The sequence below is a fragment of the Cydia strobilella genome, chromosome 10 (assembly GCF_947568885.1).
Source record: "Cydia strobilella chromosome 10, ilCydStro3.1, whole genome shotgun sequence".
Taxonomy (NCBI): domain Eukaryota; kingdom Metazoa; phylum Arthropoda; class Insecta; order Lepidoptera; family Tortricidae; genus Cydia; species Cydia strobilella.
In genome coordinates this window covers 13157633-13175000 of record NC_086050.1, presented here as the reverse complement: position 1 = coordinate 13175000, position 17368 = coordinate 13157633, and the positions used below count along the sequence as shown (strand labels likewise).

The window sequence follows — 17368 nt, the reverse complement described above, 5'->3', positions numbered from 1 at the left end:
ATATTAAAAGTCCCCGGCAAGCTCGGCGGATCTTACCTTCCCATACAAACGGAGTTTCGTTCTCATTTTAAAACTACACGTTGGATTGTGGATTGTGATGAAACTTTGCACATACAATGACATGATTGAGGTATATTTAGGTCTGTTATAAGTTTATATCGCTCTAGTATATAAAATAAACGAAATAGAGCAAAAACAAGTTTTGTATGAAAAACTTAAATTCGCTCTATTTTTTTTACTATTGTAGATATCTGAAGTCTGAAGCTACATATTGTATCTGAAGTCTGAAACTTATATATAATATACCTTATCCTATTGCAAGTACGAAGTTTCAGAGCAATCTAGCTGGTCGTTTTAAAATGAGAGCGTAACTACAAACGTAGTTTATACACACAATACAAACATACAAACACAGTATGGGATACAAACGTATGTCGAGACTCGAGAACCGAGCTTGCCGGGGACTCTGTGATGTATACATATTTTTGGCACTTTGTCTCATCCGTATCAATATTTTGAGACGTGACCGTACCACTGATTAATCGATGCGAAGTCGAAGCGAAAAATTAACCAAATTGAAGAAAAATAGTGCTATTTAGACCACAAAAAGAAGGCAAGTGTTTAGAAAGCCCTCTTTAACCCTTAACTAACTTTAGCCAACCAGCTTTCTCAGTACAAAAAAGCGACAAATTTGAAAAATGTAGGCGCAGGTTCCACGGAAAACATAAAATATTAATTTTGTTTTCTTTGGGACATCTCTCAACAAATTTGGAATTTCGCGCCTTTTCTACTCACAAAGTTAACTTGCTAGAGTATATTTCTCATAGACCTAATGATATTTTTAGTTTTGTTTATTAAGTTGGCGTTATTGCGTTTATCCAGTATATATCCGATTGGCTGCATGTATGTAGATTTATCTTAATCTGTGGTTAATGTCGGTGTCGGTCGTGTGATTCATTTTGTCCACTATCTTTTTGTTCGTAACAGAATTGAAATAAATATATTGGGTTTTAAGTTGAAGTTGTTTCAATAATCCAAAAAAGATGGCTTTACATGTTCCAAGAGCCCCGGGTGTACCCTCAATGATGAAAGATGGAGCACGGGTAAATTATAACCTTACTTCTCTCATGTCATGTGTATCGGAAATTATGGTTTTATTTTTCCTTTTATTTCTTTATGTACATAATATACTGCTCTAATTCTTATGTTTAATCGTTTATTGAGTTTCAAATTGTCGAAAACTATAATTGAATGGTTTAACTTATGATTATTTTACAAAATAACTGGACTACTGGGTTCACCGTGACTATGATCAGTCTTTTGTTAAAACATAAATTTTTGCAACTGTTTTGTAATTTTTGACATAATTTGTAATTGAGTATAAAATAAATAAATATTTAGTTTAATTAACATTTCTTTTTATTTTTAACTGAGAAAGGCATTGTTTAAGCATTTACCATGGGAATATGTAGTACGTATGGTATATACAAGCATAATTTTTATTTATAATATGTAAACTTGTGGACCAGACACAGACCTATCAAACGCTAAGCGCCACTTGCACCATTCCACTAACATGGTTACTAGTACAATTTGACACTAGTACAAGTTAATGGTTTAACCAGTTAACCTCGGGTTAGTTGGATGATGCAAGTGGCCCTAAGACAAGCATGTTTATACATTTCATTAGTAAATACCGCTCACCATGCTACTTGCGATTTTCAGATGTTCTCTGGTTTAGAAGAAGCTGTATACCGAAACATAACTGCCTGTAAGCAATTTGCACAAAGTGTGCGCTCTGCCTATGGTCCAAATGGCATGAACAAAATGATCATTAACCACATTGACAAGCAGTTCGTGACGAGTGATGCTGGCACCATTATCAGAGAACTGGATGTAGAGCACCCTGCAGCCAAGCTCATGGTCCTGGGCAGTCAGATGCAAGATGCTGAAGTTGGAGATGGTACTTTATTTTTTTTGTGATTTTGAATTATTGATATGTAACTATACATATATTCTATACAACAATGTTAGACAAATCAACCTAGCCCAAACTGTTGTTTTTTTCAATAAGGCTTATTTATTATGCATTTTTAAGATAGGACTGGGAAAGCGCTATGGTAAAGACTATATCTTTACATTAACATAAGTGTCCATGGTCCTCACACTAAGGCAGTGTCCATTAACCATTAAATGCATGAACATATAATATTTTTGGGATAGTATGGGCACTGTAGCCCAAACCAAAGTGCCCAAACACATACAATAAAAGGTCTGTGCCCACAGTGGGATATAATAGGCTGGTCTAGTGTTTTTTTTTTCTATTAAGCAAGCTTATTTTCGTTTTCAAACCACCTCTGGTTTTTAGGTACAAACTTTGTCATTGTAATGTCTGGAGCTCTCCTGGAAGCAGCAGAAGAACTTCTCCGTCTTGGTGTGACCACCAGCGAGATTGCCGAGGGCTATGAAACTGCCCTCGAAAAGTGCCTTGAAATCTTACCTGATCTTGTCTGCCATGAGATCAAGGATGTCAAAAACACAGATGAAGTTATTAAGAGTGTGAGGCCAGCCATCATGGCTAAACAATATGGCAACGAGGATTTCATTGCTGGACTTGTTGCTAAGGCATGCATTGCCATCCTGCCAGAGCAAACTACATTCAATGTGGACAATGTCAGAATTTGCAAGGTAACACTTTTTGTTTAAAAAAAAACATTTGTTAGTGATATTCTAATGGTCTCTGTTGTTAGTCTGTTTCAATTTCAATTTATTTATCTTGAAGTCATTACCATCTTTAAGATTTAATGGATTGGTACTAGGATCTCTTGGCTTAACAAAAAAAACAACTATCAAAATACCTTACAATTCCAGGTTCTTGGAGCTGGTCTCCTGCAGTCTGATGTCCTCTCGGGAATGGTTTTCAAGCGCGAAGTCGAAGGAGATGTCACATCTGTCGAGAAAGCTAAGATAGCCATATACTCATGCCCCATTGACATCACCCAAACAGAGACCAAAGGAACAGTTCTCATCAAAAGCGCTGATGAACTTCTCAACTTTAGCAGAGGCGAGGAATCTCTTTTGGAGAAACAAATCAAAGACATTGCTGACACTGGTGTAAAGGTTATTGTAGCGGGCGCGAAGTTTGGTGACATGGCACTGCACTTATTGAACAAATATGGAATTATGGCTGTACGTCTTCCATCGAAATTCGACCTTAGACGTGTTGCTAAGACTGTTAATGCTACTGTAAGTATTGTCGTGTTATAAAATTAAAAATTACAATTCCAATAAAATTATTAAGGAAAAACTAAAAAAAAAAAACAAATTACGCGAAGATAAGGATCAGTATAAACCGTTAAACATGCTATTACTCATATTTTGGTTACCTATAACAATGATAAATTGTTATCCAGTACGAGACAGTGTTTACAGGCAATTTAAATAATGATGTTACAGCATTATGGTGTAAATTATGAATAACATCCCTTAAGACAGCCATACTGCCCTACTAAGCCAAATAGCGCTTTCTCAAAAGAAAATTCATTGCTATCTTATACTTTTGTTTCTACAGCTGATAATCATACATGGGGGTTTTAGTGCGGGAATGATTTCGTGTATTTATTACTTTGTTTATTGTAAAATAATTACCAAACTATGTATTAAAAATAGGTAGTAAGCTCCACATGTGCTAAAAAATGTTAAAATAGTATCAGTTTTTACCTATTTTTTGGCTAGTGTAAAACATTCCTGCACCAAAAACCCCAATTCCATTTTCAAAATAATTTGTTATTGAGATAGCACTATTTTTTTTAGGAGGGCAGCTGGCAATCTAATTTGTAAATTAATTCATAGTTATTCCAATTACTCAAAAATATCGTATGCAGCCTGAACGGTTAAAGATAAATCAGGAAATTTAAACATTAAAAAAAAAATGTCTTTATCAAAAATTTTATGAATGTTTATTATTTTTTCAGGTACTACCGAGACTGACCACCCCCACAGCCCAAGAACTCGGCTACTGCGACATAGTCGCCGTAGACGAAGTGGGCGACACCCGCGTTGTCATCTTCCGGATGGAGAGCACCGAGTCTCGCATCTCCACTGTGCTCATCAGAGGCTCCACCGACAACTACATGGACGATATTGAGCGAGCTATCGATGATGGCGTCAACACATTCAAGAACAGTGCTCGAGATGGGCGGTATGTATATCGCTTAAACTTGTAACTAAACGATATGTACATTCTTATTATTACTGTTAAGTATGTAAGGTTGATTAACATTACGTCGGAAAGGTACATCATGGCTGCTATACGACGAAATTTGCTATTCCCTCATCATTACGATTAGAGTATCTTTAAGATGCGATCGGGAAGGAGCTAAGAGGAGGATATGTTTACATGAATCCATTTTAAAAATTTATGAGAGGATAACTATTTGACCGCCAAAGTCCGGTCCCAGCCGCGCACGGTAAAGCATGTGCCAAACGGTAGACAACCACAGTTTCTGCAACATGACCTAGGTAGAAGCGAGTGGTTTACAACAAGCGGCTAGACGATTTTAAACCACTGCTTCTGCCATTGGTTGGCAGAGCACGCCTGTCTACCGAGGGCGTTTGAAGGTCATGCAGAATTTGGTTTCAACCACTTGCTGCATGGCTTAAAACCACTGTTTTCCTACCAAGGTCATGTTGCAGAAACTGTGGTTGTCTGCCGTCTGGCACATGCTTAAGTTTAAAAGGAAGAGGCGGCGGGAGCCTCAAAGGGTTGATAATGTGGTTGTGGTTTGTGTACAGATTCCTGCCCGGCGCCGGAGCGACGGAGATATCGCTGGCGGCGCGCCTCCTGCAGCACGCCGACACGCTGCCCGGGCTGGCGCAGTACGCGGTGCGCAAGTTCGCGCTCGCGCTCGAGGCCGTGCCGCGCGCGCTGGCCGAGAACACGGGCGCCAACGCCACCGAGGTCATCAACAACATCTACAAGGCGCACAAGGTACCTACCCGGATCGGAATAGCCCGTACAGCCCGCGTCATGTCGAACCATACAGCCATTCAGCCGGCCAGCCAAGCATACAGTTTGAATCTTCTCAAATTATTTTTACGTCAAAGACCCTGTTTAACAACAAAAGCCTTTGTTTCTTTTGTGCGAGCGCGTGGCAATGGGGTTGGCAACTGCAAAGGTTTGCAGAGATGGCGCCATCATAGCTTGCCCCTTTTTCTATGAGATTTGGCTTAAAGCTTTTTTTTCTCGTTCTTTCTCTGTATGTATTGTATAACTGTGTACTTATACTGAAATAAATGATATTCTATTCTATTAAATAGGGCTGGCATCCAGGCATTAAAAAATCTAAAATTTGACACAATTCTAGGGATTGACAGGGCAAGCTATGCTGGCGCCATCTGCTAATTATTTCGACCGGCCAACCCCATTGTGGCACGCGGTAAGACAATGGCCACGCGCTCAGACACAATGGCCCCGCGCTCGCATAAAAGAAACAATGGCTTTTGTTTAAAAATTAGGGTCTTTTGCGTAAAAATAATTTGAGAAGTTTCAAACTATACCACGTACTTCGCTCTGACGTCAGCGGCACTTTTGGTCTGCGGTCGGGCTCGGCAACGCGTCGACTTCGTGTCGCTGAGTACGGATGGTATTTCATAGAAATACATAAAAACCAGACGTGACGCGGCGACGTGTCGTCTGCGGTCGCCACGCGTCGCCGGGTTTCAACTTGTACCTTAAATGCTAGGGTGAGGGAAAAAGTTACAAAACCTGATCACTTTTTAGGGTTCCGTACCCAAAGGGTAAAAACGGGACCCTATTACTAAGACTCCGCTGTCCATCTGTCACCAGGCTGTATCTCATTAACCGTGATAGCTAGACAGTTGAAATTTTCACAGATGATGTATTTCTGTTGCCGCTATAACAACAAATACTAAAAGTACGGAACCCTCGGTGCGCGAGTCCGACTCGCACTTGCCCGGTTTTTTCATACCTAATTTTACCTTACTATAAGAACTTACCATTCGGACTCGCCTAAATATGAAATGTATAACGACTTCAAATAAAATTCACCTGTCTCCATTGAGATGCGCAACCGAATTATGGTAAAGTTTAAAGAATCCCAAATTTTCGTGGAAATTAGTTTTTTTTTAATTCATGTTATTTTGATAATTCAGTGTTTTTATAACTCGCAGGAAGGGAACAAGAACGCCGGATACGACATCGAATCGGAAAATAACGGCGTATGTGACGCCAAAGAAAAGGGCATCTTCGACGCCTTCGTACTCAAGCGATGGGGCCTCAAGTACGCCGTGGAGGCGGCCACCACCATCCTCAAGGTGGACCAGATCATCATGGCCAAGCGCGCCGGCGGACCCAAGGCACGGCAACCGCAAGGCAGTGACGACGAATCTTAATACTTACGCTACTCTATCGCTCGTTTACATTAGGCTCCTAGTTGGCAGCGTAGCGCTTACAGCTGGGTATATACTGTACATGTGTGAACCAATCAGTGGTTATCGTCAGCCGCAAACTAAGAGCGTAGTGTGAACTTGTCTTTATACTAAAACACAAGTATTTTAATTTAGCAATACAACTTGCATTTTATTTTCTTAACTTTACATTAACAATAATTATCTAAGTTCCATATTATTAGCTTTGAATGTGGTAATTTAATTGAATTACTAAAGATGATAATGGTGCACTTTAGTTTATGATCTATGCAACTGAAATGTTTTTCTGTTAAGTTATGATACTGAACTAATAATTTAATTATTTCCAGAGCTTGAAACTTTAAAACTACCTATGTATTGGTCTCTATGTCACAAAAATGCGTTTGTGGCACTACAAAAAATACAATTTTACACAAGTGTTGCTGTTGTTTTATTACCTACGAGTATTTTTCTGCCGTCTATCTGCCGTCCCTTTCGTTTGACATGTCGAGGTAAAAGTAAGGTCGTGTGCCGCAATTTTTTTTTAAATAGTTTCCTCGTACTCGGATTCTCGGATCCGCGTTCATTTCCTAAGGTTGAAATTCTATTGCCACGTATGTGGTCGATAAATCGTACTATGCCTGGAAAAGGGTTAACTATTGTGCCTTGAAACCCTCGCAACGCTCAAGATTCGTCCACTTTTCAAACCACTCTCTACGCTCTTGGTTCAATTGTGGACTCATTTCTCTTGCTCAGTAGCCGCGAGATAGACTACCCGTCTTTTATTAACTGTATGCATTAAAGAGGGACGGGTAGTCTATGTCGCGGCGAGATACTCTCGCGCCAATCATGTGCTAGCCCGGCTGGTATCAATATTATGCACGAGGAGTTAATAACTTTGCCTCCTTCTAATACAAATAAGTCAAATAACTATAATAATAGAGTCCATCTTACTTTGCGCGGATTTCAATAGAACCTGCGATTGATAATAAACATGGATGGCTAGCTTCAAAGAAAATATCAGCTTATAAAAGGCTACAAAATTAGAATACGCATGCTCACCAGCGGACCAATGAGGGCTAACGCGTATGAATTCGCCGCTAGGGGCGCTAGTGTAGATGGTGGTCTTTTCCATAGTTGGAAATGTCACTTCAATGACTGACAGCTGTTCTTTAGTCTTTTGGACCACCATCAACAGAGGCGCCAACTGGTGAGCAAAAAAAAAGGATAGCCCTCATTGCAAAGTCAATTGTTGCAAAAGTGACCGCTTTCGCTTTCAGCTTTAATTTATAGTTCCTAATTTCTCCGGTGGCGCTAGTTAGGCTCTGGGACATGAGTATAACATGAATCATATAAGGCAACAAACAACCCGACCAAATTACGTAGATTTTTTTGGTAGTATTTTGGTGTATGGTGGCGCCGCCTAATTACTGTTTTTTGATGGACACTTTTCATACATAGAGATTTGGCTCCTTTATATAGTCTCCATTCTGTAACACTGTCACTTGGAAATACATGACAATGAAAACTGTCTCTTAGTAGACGGTTTCATGCAATATAGAACATGTTTTATATGCAATATTTTTGTACGACAATTTTTTTTTTTTAAGTTAATGACTAATTAATTTTAGGGAACGCTTGAGTAAGCCTACTATTCAATATACTCTATGGAGTAAGCTCTTCAATAGATGTTCAATAGGCTGTTTAGGAAGTCAATAGGCCTTGCACCGCATTGCCGTCTAGATGATTTTCTTGCTTTTTCCGCCTGGTTTCTGACATTTTTCAATAGCTAAATCTTAAATATTTTTTTATTATTGTATGTAATAAAATAACAGTTTTAGAAAAAAACGATTTGCAACAACTTTATTATTGGACACATTCTTGATATATTAGGTATTCATTTGTTTTTACGCCGCTATTTCTAAACCGGAAGTAATATTGACAATGACATAGACAACATACGTCACTTTACTTCGCTTAATTCGCTTTGAAAAATATTGACTATTTTGTTGTTGTGTTGTGCGTGATCGGCTTTGCAGCAAATTGAAGAAAGCTTTGATATATCTTCTAGAGGAAGTCTCGTGAAATAATTACAATAACTCAACAATAGTTCTGCCCTCGGACACTGTAGTAAAATTTTACAATGTCGTCTTATAAGGTGAGCTTTTATTTTATAGATTTTTACTCTTAATGAAATAAATACCCTTATCTTTTAATTCAAACAGCATGACAATCTAAAAGTACTTGTTGCTAGGCCTATTTGAATAAAGAATATATTGACTATTGACATGCCCAATTTCCTTTAACTATTCTGAATTATAAAATTTAACCAAAAACGTTATCTGGACACTACATAACCTACCTGCCTTTTCATAAAAAATGTTTCAAAAATAATTTACACCATTTATATTTTATTGCAGCCAATTGATTCTAAACGCGAAGAGTTCAGAAGATATTTAGAAAGAGCAGGAGTGATGGATGCTCTTACCAAAGTGTTAGTCAGTCTATATGAAGAACCAGACAAGCCTGAGGATGCCTTAGAATATATGAGGAAACATCTAGGCACTGATGGCGGAGAGGACGAGTTGGAGGCTGCTAGAGCTCGTATAGCCGAACTAGAAGCTGAAAACGCGCTTCTAAAAGGAGATGCAGCCCCAACAGAAGGCTAAAAAAATATTATCTTATTTTAGTAACACTGATCTCGCAGAACCTGATTGTACAATGATCTCAGATATAAATATTGTTGTTGATCCTAAAGAAATATAACTTGTGTTATAAGGAGAGTATTTTTGTTGTTTAAGTTTTTTTGATGTGCAGGTCGCACAATAAAATTTTCAGTTTCTTTTTTAAGTATTTGCATTTCATTTCCATTCCTAATAATTTGTCCAAACTAACCAACTCAAGAAAAAAGGAAGTCTACCAAACGTGAAATTTAGTAGATACTAGACAGTGACTGAAATAATAGATGCCTAGAAATTAATTTCTCTTGCAGATTGGTAATAATTAACCATTACTATAACTGAAGGGTACACGGAAAGAACATGTCTAGTCACTTTTTTCGGAAAATGAGATTTTCATTTCAAAATGTAGAGCTCTTAACACACTCAGCGCCATAGAGCAAACGATTTTGTTTTTATGGCAGGCCATGTGGGTTGCCGGCCGCCCCAAAAAATCGAGTCCAGAAGGCCGCTGTGATATTTAGTAACTTTACCGGCAGGCCAAGTAGGCCGCCGGCGGCCCACATTGATTCTGTTGTAGCAGATTAAATCTACCAAACTAAGGGGAGGTGGATTGCTATGGATAAACACTTGTGAAGTTAATAATTTTATTTGATTTCAACAGCCAAATTACAATTTATTTACAAAAATACGAATAGCCTATCTCGCCTATGCTTCGCCCATGAAATCTCAGAAAGAAGCGAGTTCTGATGCCTCTGTCGGCCTATTTAAACACAACTGGTTCTACCCCTTCCTCTGCCCTAACTGATCTTGAAGCAGTTTCCTTCGCCGTTGGGTAGATGGCGCTTTCGAGCCATCGATTGATGTGTTGACATTCGGTGTAGTTCCTCGCTCCTCCGCAAGGTGGCGTCAGCGCTGCACTCGATTGCCAACACGGCCGTCCTCTATGGCGCCTGCCTCAGGCGCCTCACGAGTTAAGATACATGCTGAAACATATACATAAGTTAAGAATGTGTAAACTTATTAAAACATTATCGAGTCCACGTCTCCACGTGACATAGCTGTATATTCATACCTAAGTGATAGCCACAGTGTAAGTTACTTTTATAGGCCGCCTATGTTCAAAGAGGTTTTCTCACTTAAACACGTTCGCCTTGGTTTCACATCGGTGGATACCTACTTAAAAGCTTGCCACGCAACAGTTAAGATTTTACGTGTACCCAACTCGATTTTTACCACTCACAACCTCCACTGTCACTTCACTGAGATTAAGTTTTGATATAATACAGCGCATGTCACACATAAAGCAGATTCATAAATTTTGAAGCATTTATCTTAACTCTGAACTTTATTAATCCATTTTAAGTTTGTGAGGGACTATGTGTAAGATAACTTTGTAACAGTATTTAAAAATTTAAATATTTTTATTGATGAAATAAATGAAATAGTACTGAAATTGTAAATAGGTATAATGTTTTGTTTAGTATTTATCATAAGAAGTAAAGGGAATATAAACAAAGCAAGGTTGTTTTACTTATCATCTTACCTTGCCAACATGGTCTTATACACATTGATTGATATTAATTAATACTCCAATCACCAATATTGATCCACCGTTTCATATTTTCAGCGGCAGTTACTCCAGTGTACTTTTTATTACTCCTTTCACTCCCAATTACCTCCGTCACCTCATACCTATCGTTTCCCATAATCTTGCTGACTTGAAACGGGCCCTTGTATACAGGTAACAACTTTTTGCTTTTACCATCATTACTCTGACTTTGAATCGTTACCATAACTAGGTCTCCCACACTGTATGCAGGTGCCTTAGTTCGAGATCGGTCAAACCTCTCTTTCTGATACTGTGCATTTGACTTAATATTACTATCTACATTCTCACGCAACCTTGTCACGTCTATCAAGTTATCATCGTATCCTGGCGCTAAACTATCGCTATCTGTACGTAACCTATATCCGAAGAAAACTTCACTAGGGACTGCTTGTATAGTTTTGTGTATGGTACTATTTAAACCTTGCTGTAATATTTTTACGTACTGATCCCATCTGTCATCGGTTGTATTGGCGCCTAGTGTTTTTAAAGCGTCGAGGATAGTTTTGTTGAATCGTTCCACCTGGCCATTCGAACGAGGCATGCCCGTTGCCACCGTATGCAAATGTATGTTCTTATTAGTGCAATATTGAGTAAACTCGTTTGAGGTAAAACTACTACCGGCATCGGTTATTAAACGTTTTGGATTACCAAACGTTTTTGACAGATTTTCAAGTTCTTTAATAACACATGAAGTTTTTGTTGATTTTACCGCAAAGATAAACACAAACTTTGTAAAAGCATCCACAGCGACTAATAAATATTGATTTTTACTTTTAGTTTTAACAAAAGGGCCTAAATGATCAAGATGAAGCGTGTGGTAAGGTCTTGCATATTTTGGCAACGGGTACAACTCACCTTCTTTAGCCCCCCCTTTCTTTTTGTAGTAAATACAGTTAATGCAATTTTTAATATATTTTTTTAAAACATGTCTCATCCTAGGAAACCAATACTGTAAGCTTATTCGTTCAATGGTTTTGTCTACAGCAAAATGACCCAAATCGTCGTGGTTACATTTAATGATCTGCCATATGCAGTTTTTTGGAACCACCCAACGACGGCCTTGGGACGTTCTTCTGTAAACTTTGCCTCCTAAGACCTCATAGTAAGTAAAAATGTCTTTATTGTTATCGGCGTCTCCTGACTCAATTATCGTCCTAATGCGTTTTAATTCGGGATCTTGTAATTGAACCGTTAATAGCCAGTCCGCTTCGGTTATTGATAAAACAATTTCGGTCTCAGATTTTTCTCCGGACGGCACGGGGTTACGACTCAATGCGTCTACATGTTGCATTCGCGTTCCTTCTCTATGTGTGATATCGAATGCAAACTCCTGTGTCGATAAAACCCACCGTGCTATCCGGGGAATAATCTCCTTTTTAGTCAACGCGTATCGAACCGCGTTACAGTCAGTGACAATCTTAAAAGGCGATCCTAAAAGGTACAACCGGAATTTTTGAAGAGAACAAACAATAGCTAACAGCTCTAACTCAAATGAGTGATATTTCTTTTCCTCATTTGTGGTTTGCCGACTATAGTAATGCACAGGCTTTTCTCCCTCATCAGTAATCTGCATTAAAATGCCGGCAAGACCTTCCCTACTAGCATCCGTATATAAAACGTGTTCTTTATTTGGGTCATAAATCGACAACACACTATCCGATGTAAGTTTGTGTTTTAATATCTGAAACGCTTGTTCATGAACTGTATCCCATACCCAAACCGCATCCTTCTTTAACAACCTCGTCAAAGGGGCAGAAATCATAGCGCAGTTTTTTATAAACTTTCTAAAGTAGCTTATGAGGCCCAAAAATTGTCGAAGTTGGTGTACGGTTTTTGGGACCGGGAAGTTCCCTACAGCTTCCAATTTGGATTGATTAGGCATGACACAATTAGGTTTAATTTTATATCCTAAGAACTCAATTTCAGATTTGAAAAAGTGACATTTTTTTAGGTTCAGGGTTAAGCCATTTTCGCGAAATATTTTTAGAACTCGTTCAAGCAATTTTATATTTTCTTCAACCGTTTCTGTGACCAAATATACATCATCTAAATATAAGATCACATTTTCAAATCTGAGATTCCCTAGGACCTTATTCATCATTTCTTGAAATACTGACGGGGCATTGACAAGCCCGAACGGGACACGAAGGAAGGAATAGTGCCCGTCTTCTGTAATAAACGCTACTTTGTCTATCGAATCCGGGTGCATGGGAATTTGGTAATACCCACTCTTCAAGTCTAAGCTGGTGAAACATTTATGACCCTGAAGCCTATCAACGAGATCTTCTATACGAGGCATGGGGTATTGTTTTTTAACCGTGACTTTATTAAGCAACCTGTAATCAATGCACAGCCTTTTTTCCCCGTTTTTCTTATTAACCAGTAATGCGGGGCTCGCATATGGCGAGTTACTTTCACAGATTATTTTATTTTCTAAGAGCTCGTTAACCATGTCTCTGATAATCTTTCTGTCAGCATGAGATGCCCTAAAGGGTCTGCATTGAATAGGTTGCGGGTTAGTAACCTCAATAATCATTTCATGATTAACCACCTTTCCCAACTCTTTAGTGTTAGACGCAACGCAGTCTCTATAAGTCCTAAAGAGTGCTGTCAATTCGGTTTGATGAGAGTCCGCATCCAATTCAAATTCAGCGATATTGTTACAAAACTCTGTAAATGTTTTCGCATAATCAAACAGGAGGCGGTTCCCCATCCGCGAGTATACCAAGTCAGATCGTTCAGTCACGTTTCGTCCAATTAACATTTCATAGTCAGATAAATCATTCGATATGTAGAAATCAATATTTTTTAAACACACAGAATCCAATTTAAAATCAAGTACCACCTTTTGTTGAACGTATTCTGAAATATCCTTTTTGTAACCGTGCAGCAAGACGGGGGATGGCAAAGGAATAACTTTAAGGGAGTATTTGTTTACCAGTGATTGTGATATTAATGAACAACTACTCCCCATGTCTATAAATGCATCACAATGGTAGGTGTCATTCACGTAAATCTGTTTTATAAATTTATCACGTGAATTTAGGGTAGAAATGAATTTAGTCTCTTCCTGTTTTTCGGTTTTAGTTGAATGTTTTTTATGAAAACAGGCTGCTTCATCATGCCCCCTTTTGCCACAAAATTCACATTTTCGATTTAACTTGTCGCAATTTGCTTTTTTATGATTACCTCCACATACGTAACATTCAATTGGTTTTCGTTGAGTTTGGTTATAAACCTGATTGTTATTGGACGGAACGGTCTGACTTGAGCCTGACTGACTTGTTATCTTCGCGGAAGTACTAGGCTGTGTGGTAGTGACATGTGCACCTATCTTGCCTTGACCATCGCGTATATTTGAACTAAATTGTTTTGAGGTTCTGGATTTGTAAGTACGTCCGTGAAGGAAACTTGCCAAGCTATCACACGTTGTAAAATTGCTCGCTTCGATTGACGCACCTATCCCAGAATCTCCTATATTGCCAACAATTATTGATATAATATCCATTTCCGAGAAATTTAGTGACAAACGATCGATTTTGCTCTTCTGCTCGAAATAAAATTCATACAATGATTGGTTTTCAGTCGGTTTCTTGTCTACTACTTCTTTCAAAAGTTGAAACATATCACGTCTTATTTGAAAGCTACAAGCTAACCTGCGGCGCCAGTCCGCCCAACGCCACGAAGGCCACTCTTGTTCCGTACGCAATAAAGAATCGTACCAGGTCTTAGCGGACCCTTTTAGTTTGTTAAGGGCTTGAAATTTAACCACACCATCTGACCATGAAAAAGTTTTAGCGTAAGATTGAATAATATTAAGCCAAGCACCTATGTCGTCTCGTAAAGGGTCAAATTCCGGTATAATATTGTTCACCACAGTAGAAGCTTTATCTGTACTTACAGTTGAGGTATCAGCCTTACGTGATACCTTTGTTTTCTTCTTTTCCTTTCTTGTTTGTTTCGGTGGAGGTGACGGAGTTCTCGTCCGACCACTGCTGCTACTTGAAGTAGAAGTTGAACGCGCACGCACGTGCTTGGCGCGTTTCCGTTTTCCCATGGTGGGCGTTGATTATCCCCAGTTCTGATTAAATCTACCAAACTAAGGGGAGGTGGATTGCTATGGATAAACACTTGTGAAGTTAATAATTTTATTTGATTTCAACAGCCAAATTACAATTTATTTACAAAAATACGAATAGCCTATCTCGCCTATGCTTCGCCCATGAAATCTCAGAAAGAAGCGAGTTCTGATGCCTCTGTCGGCCTATTTAAACACAACTGGTTCTACCCCTTCCTCTGCCCTAACTGATCTTGAAGCAGTTTCCTTCGCCGTTGGGTAGATGGCGCTTTCGAGCCATCGATTGATGTGTTGACATTCGGTGTAGTTCCTCGCTCCTCCGCAAGGTGGCGTCAGCGCTGCACTCGATTGCCAACACAGACCAGTATGATTTTTTAACAACTTTACCCGCAGGCCACGTGGGTCGCCGGCGTACCAAAAGCAGAAACTTATAATCATAATACATTTTTAGTTCTGGACAAGTCAATGTTTTAACTCAGCAGGCCAAACTTTCCATTGGCCAATTTTTTGAACCCGGCATTCAAAATTTTTTCACGCGCCTGGACGGACACGTGCGTAAACTAACACTGTAAATCCGCGTGGATCTACGACTCGTATGCACAGTTTTTAGAAAAAAAATGCATTTTGTATTCCCCACCCCAGCTCGTAGCATGTAAAGTCAGTGCGCAGATACAAAAAAAACACACCCACACACACATAGGGGAAACTGGGGAGGGTTGATCACCCCTTTTGTTTTTAGACTAAATTTTCTTCATTATTTGTAGTACCTATTGAAATTTATTATAGACCATACAGTTTAGAATTTATCTGTTCATTAATTGATTAGTTGTAATTAAATAGATTTTTTTAGAAAAAATACAAATGTTGTCTTCGCACTTTCTTAGCTTTATTTCTAATATTTCTATGAACTCAAAGTTGATTCTAGTAGGTATTTACCCACGTCTAACCTGGGCATTGTAAATTCGTAATATATACCTTGATAACACAAAACTTAGGGCAACCGTCGATTTTGTTAAATGAAACAAAATAAATATCTGGTTGAGCTTTAAATGACACAAATATATAAAATTGCATTATTTCAAAACAGAACGAAAGTTACCTATTTTTGACGCCGTACCACGCGTATGCCTATTCTGCATCTGCATTATACGAGAAGAGGAGTCGCAAGATGAAAATATGGTAATTAAATTTTTGTGGGATCATTGCGTACCACGTGGCCTGCCGGTAAAGTTTACACTGGCCCGCTGGCCGCCCACGTGGCCTGCTGATAAAGCAAATTAAAACTGATGAGAAATCATAGTGGCCTGCGGCACTGGAACTTTTGTGGGCCGCCGGCGTACCATGAGGCTTACCCGTAAAATCTTAAAAAAAATATAGTGGCCTGCTGCACTCGTATGCATGTAGGCCGCCGGCGGACGACGTGGCCCGCTGGTAAAGTACTCAAAAATCATAGTGGCCTACTGTACTCGACAAATTGTGGGCCGCCGGCGGCCCACGTGGCGCTGAGAGTGTTAATGAACTATCAGTAATACCTTTTGCTACCACTGTATAATATATTATTATTATTTAATAAGCAGGCAGGCAGTTATGGCAAGTGATATGGCCTGTATCCAGTAATCATAAAGATATATATCATGAACGAGTATTAGATGTAGTGTTATGCTTGTCTAATTTATTTTTAAACTGGTTCACATTTTGTGCTGAAACTACGTCTTCCGGGAGTTTGTTCCAAGCCCTTACTACTCGGTTGCTCAGAAAGTGGTTGTAAGGGTTACTGTGAGACCTATGCCTTTCTAGCTTTAAGTGATGACCTCTCAGACGATCGCTGTTGTTGCGCTTGAACATCTCTTGAAAATCCTTGAGGTCATAGTGCCCAGATAGTATTTTGTAACTCTCTATTAGGTCTCCGCGTTCTCTGCGGTGCTTTAGGGTTTAGTTTCAGTTCCTTTAGTCTCTCCTCATATGGCTTGTTTTTAAGTTGCCTTGGCAGTTTCGTGAAACTCCGTTGGACCTTCTCCAGCATCTCAATGTCCTTGGCAAAGTAAGGACTCCAGACTTGAAACGCATACTCCAGTATGGGTTTGACGAATGTCTTGTATATTTTTAGCATCATATCCGGTGTTAAGGACTTGAAAGCTTTCCTAATGAGGTAAATCATGCTTCTGGCTTTCTTAACCATTGTAGATATGTGCTCTTCCCACTTTAGATCTTCCGAGATCTTAACACCTAGGTCAGTTTGTGTTTTTACAGCCGTTAGTGGAGCGCCTTCCAAGTTGTAAGTCAGACGGGGGTTCCGATTTCCTATGTGAAGTATTGTACATTTGGCAGTATTCAGATTTATTAACCATTCTTTTGACCAGCTTGCTATTGCATCTAGATCATCTTGTAGTTGGCTGTAATCTACGAGTGGGTTAGCAAATAACTTGGTATCATCCGCAAAAGTACTAATACTGCATTTGAGGCGGCATGGAAGGTCAACCGTGTACAGTATGTAGAGCACAGGGCCCAAAACTGAACCCTGTGGTACTCCACTCTGTATCTCTCTTTGCTGTGACTTGGTCTCACCAACTC

General features: G+C 39.1%; 2 protein-coding genes across 2 annotated transcripts; both read left to right on the top strand.

Moving 5' to 3' along the window:
- The first annotated feature begins 915 nt into the window (after nt 1-915).
- Nucleotides 916-6870, top strand: LOC134744588 (T-complex protein 1 subunit theta). The gene is made up of 7 exons (XM_063678446.1): nt 916-1103; nt 1726-1963; nt 2369-2688; nt 2872-3246; nt 3975-4201; nt 4795-4990; nt 6193-6870. The coding sequence occupies exons 1-7, from the start codon at nt 1044-1046 to the stop codon at nt 6412-6414; spliced, it is 1638 nt and encodes a 545-aa protein (XP_063534516.1). The 5' UTR covers nt 916-1043; the 3' UTR covers nt 6415-6870.
- Nucleotides 6871-8396: 1526 nt separating this feature from the next.
- On the top strand, nt 8397-9279 carry LOC134744778 (c-Myc-binding protein). Its single transcript, XM_063678689.1, has 2 exons — nt 8397-8587; nt 8850-9279. Exons 1-2 carry the CDS (start codon nt 8573-8575, stop codon nt 9096-9098), a joined length of 264 nt encoding a protein of 87 aa, XP_063534759.1. The 5' UTR covers nt 8397-8572; the 3' UTR covers nt 9099-9279.
- Nucleotides 9280-17368: the final 8089 nt, after the last annotated feature.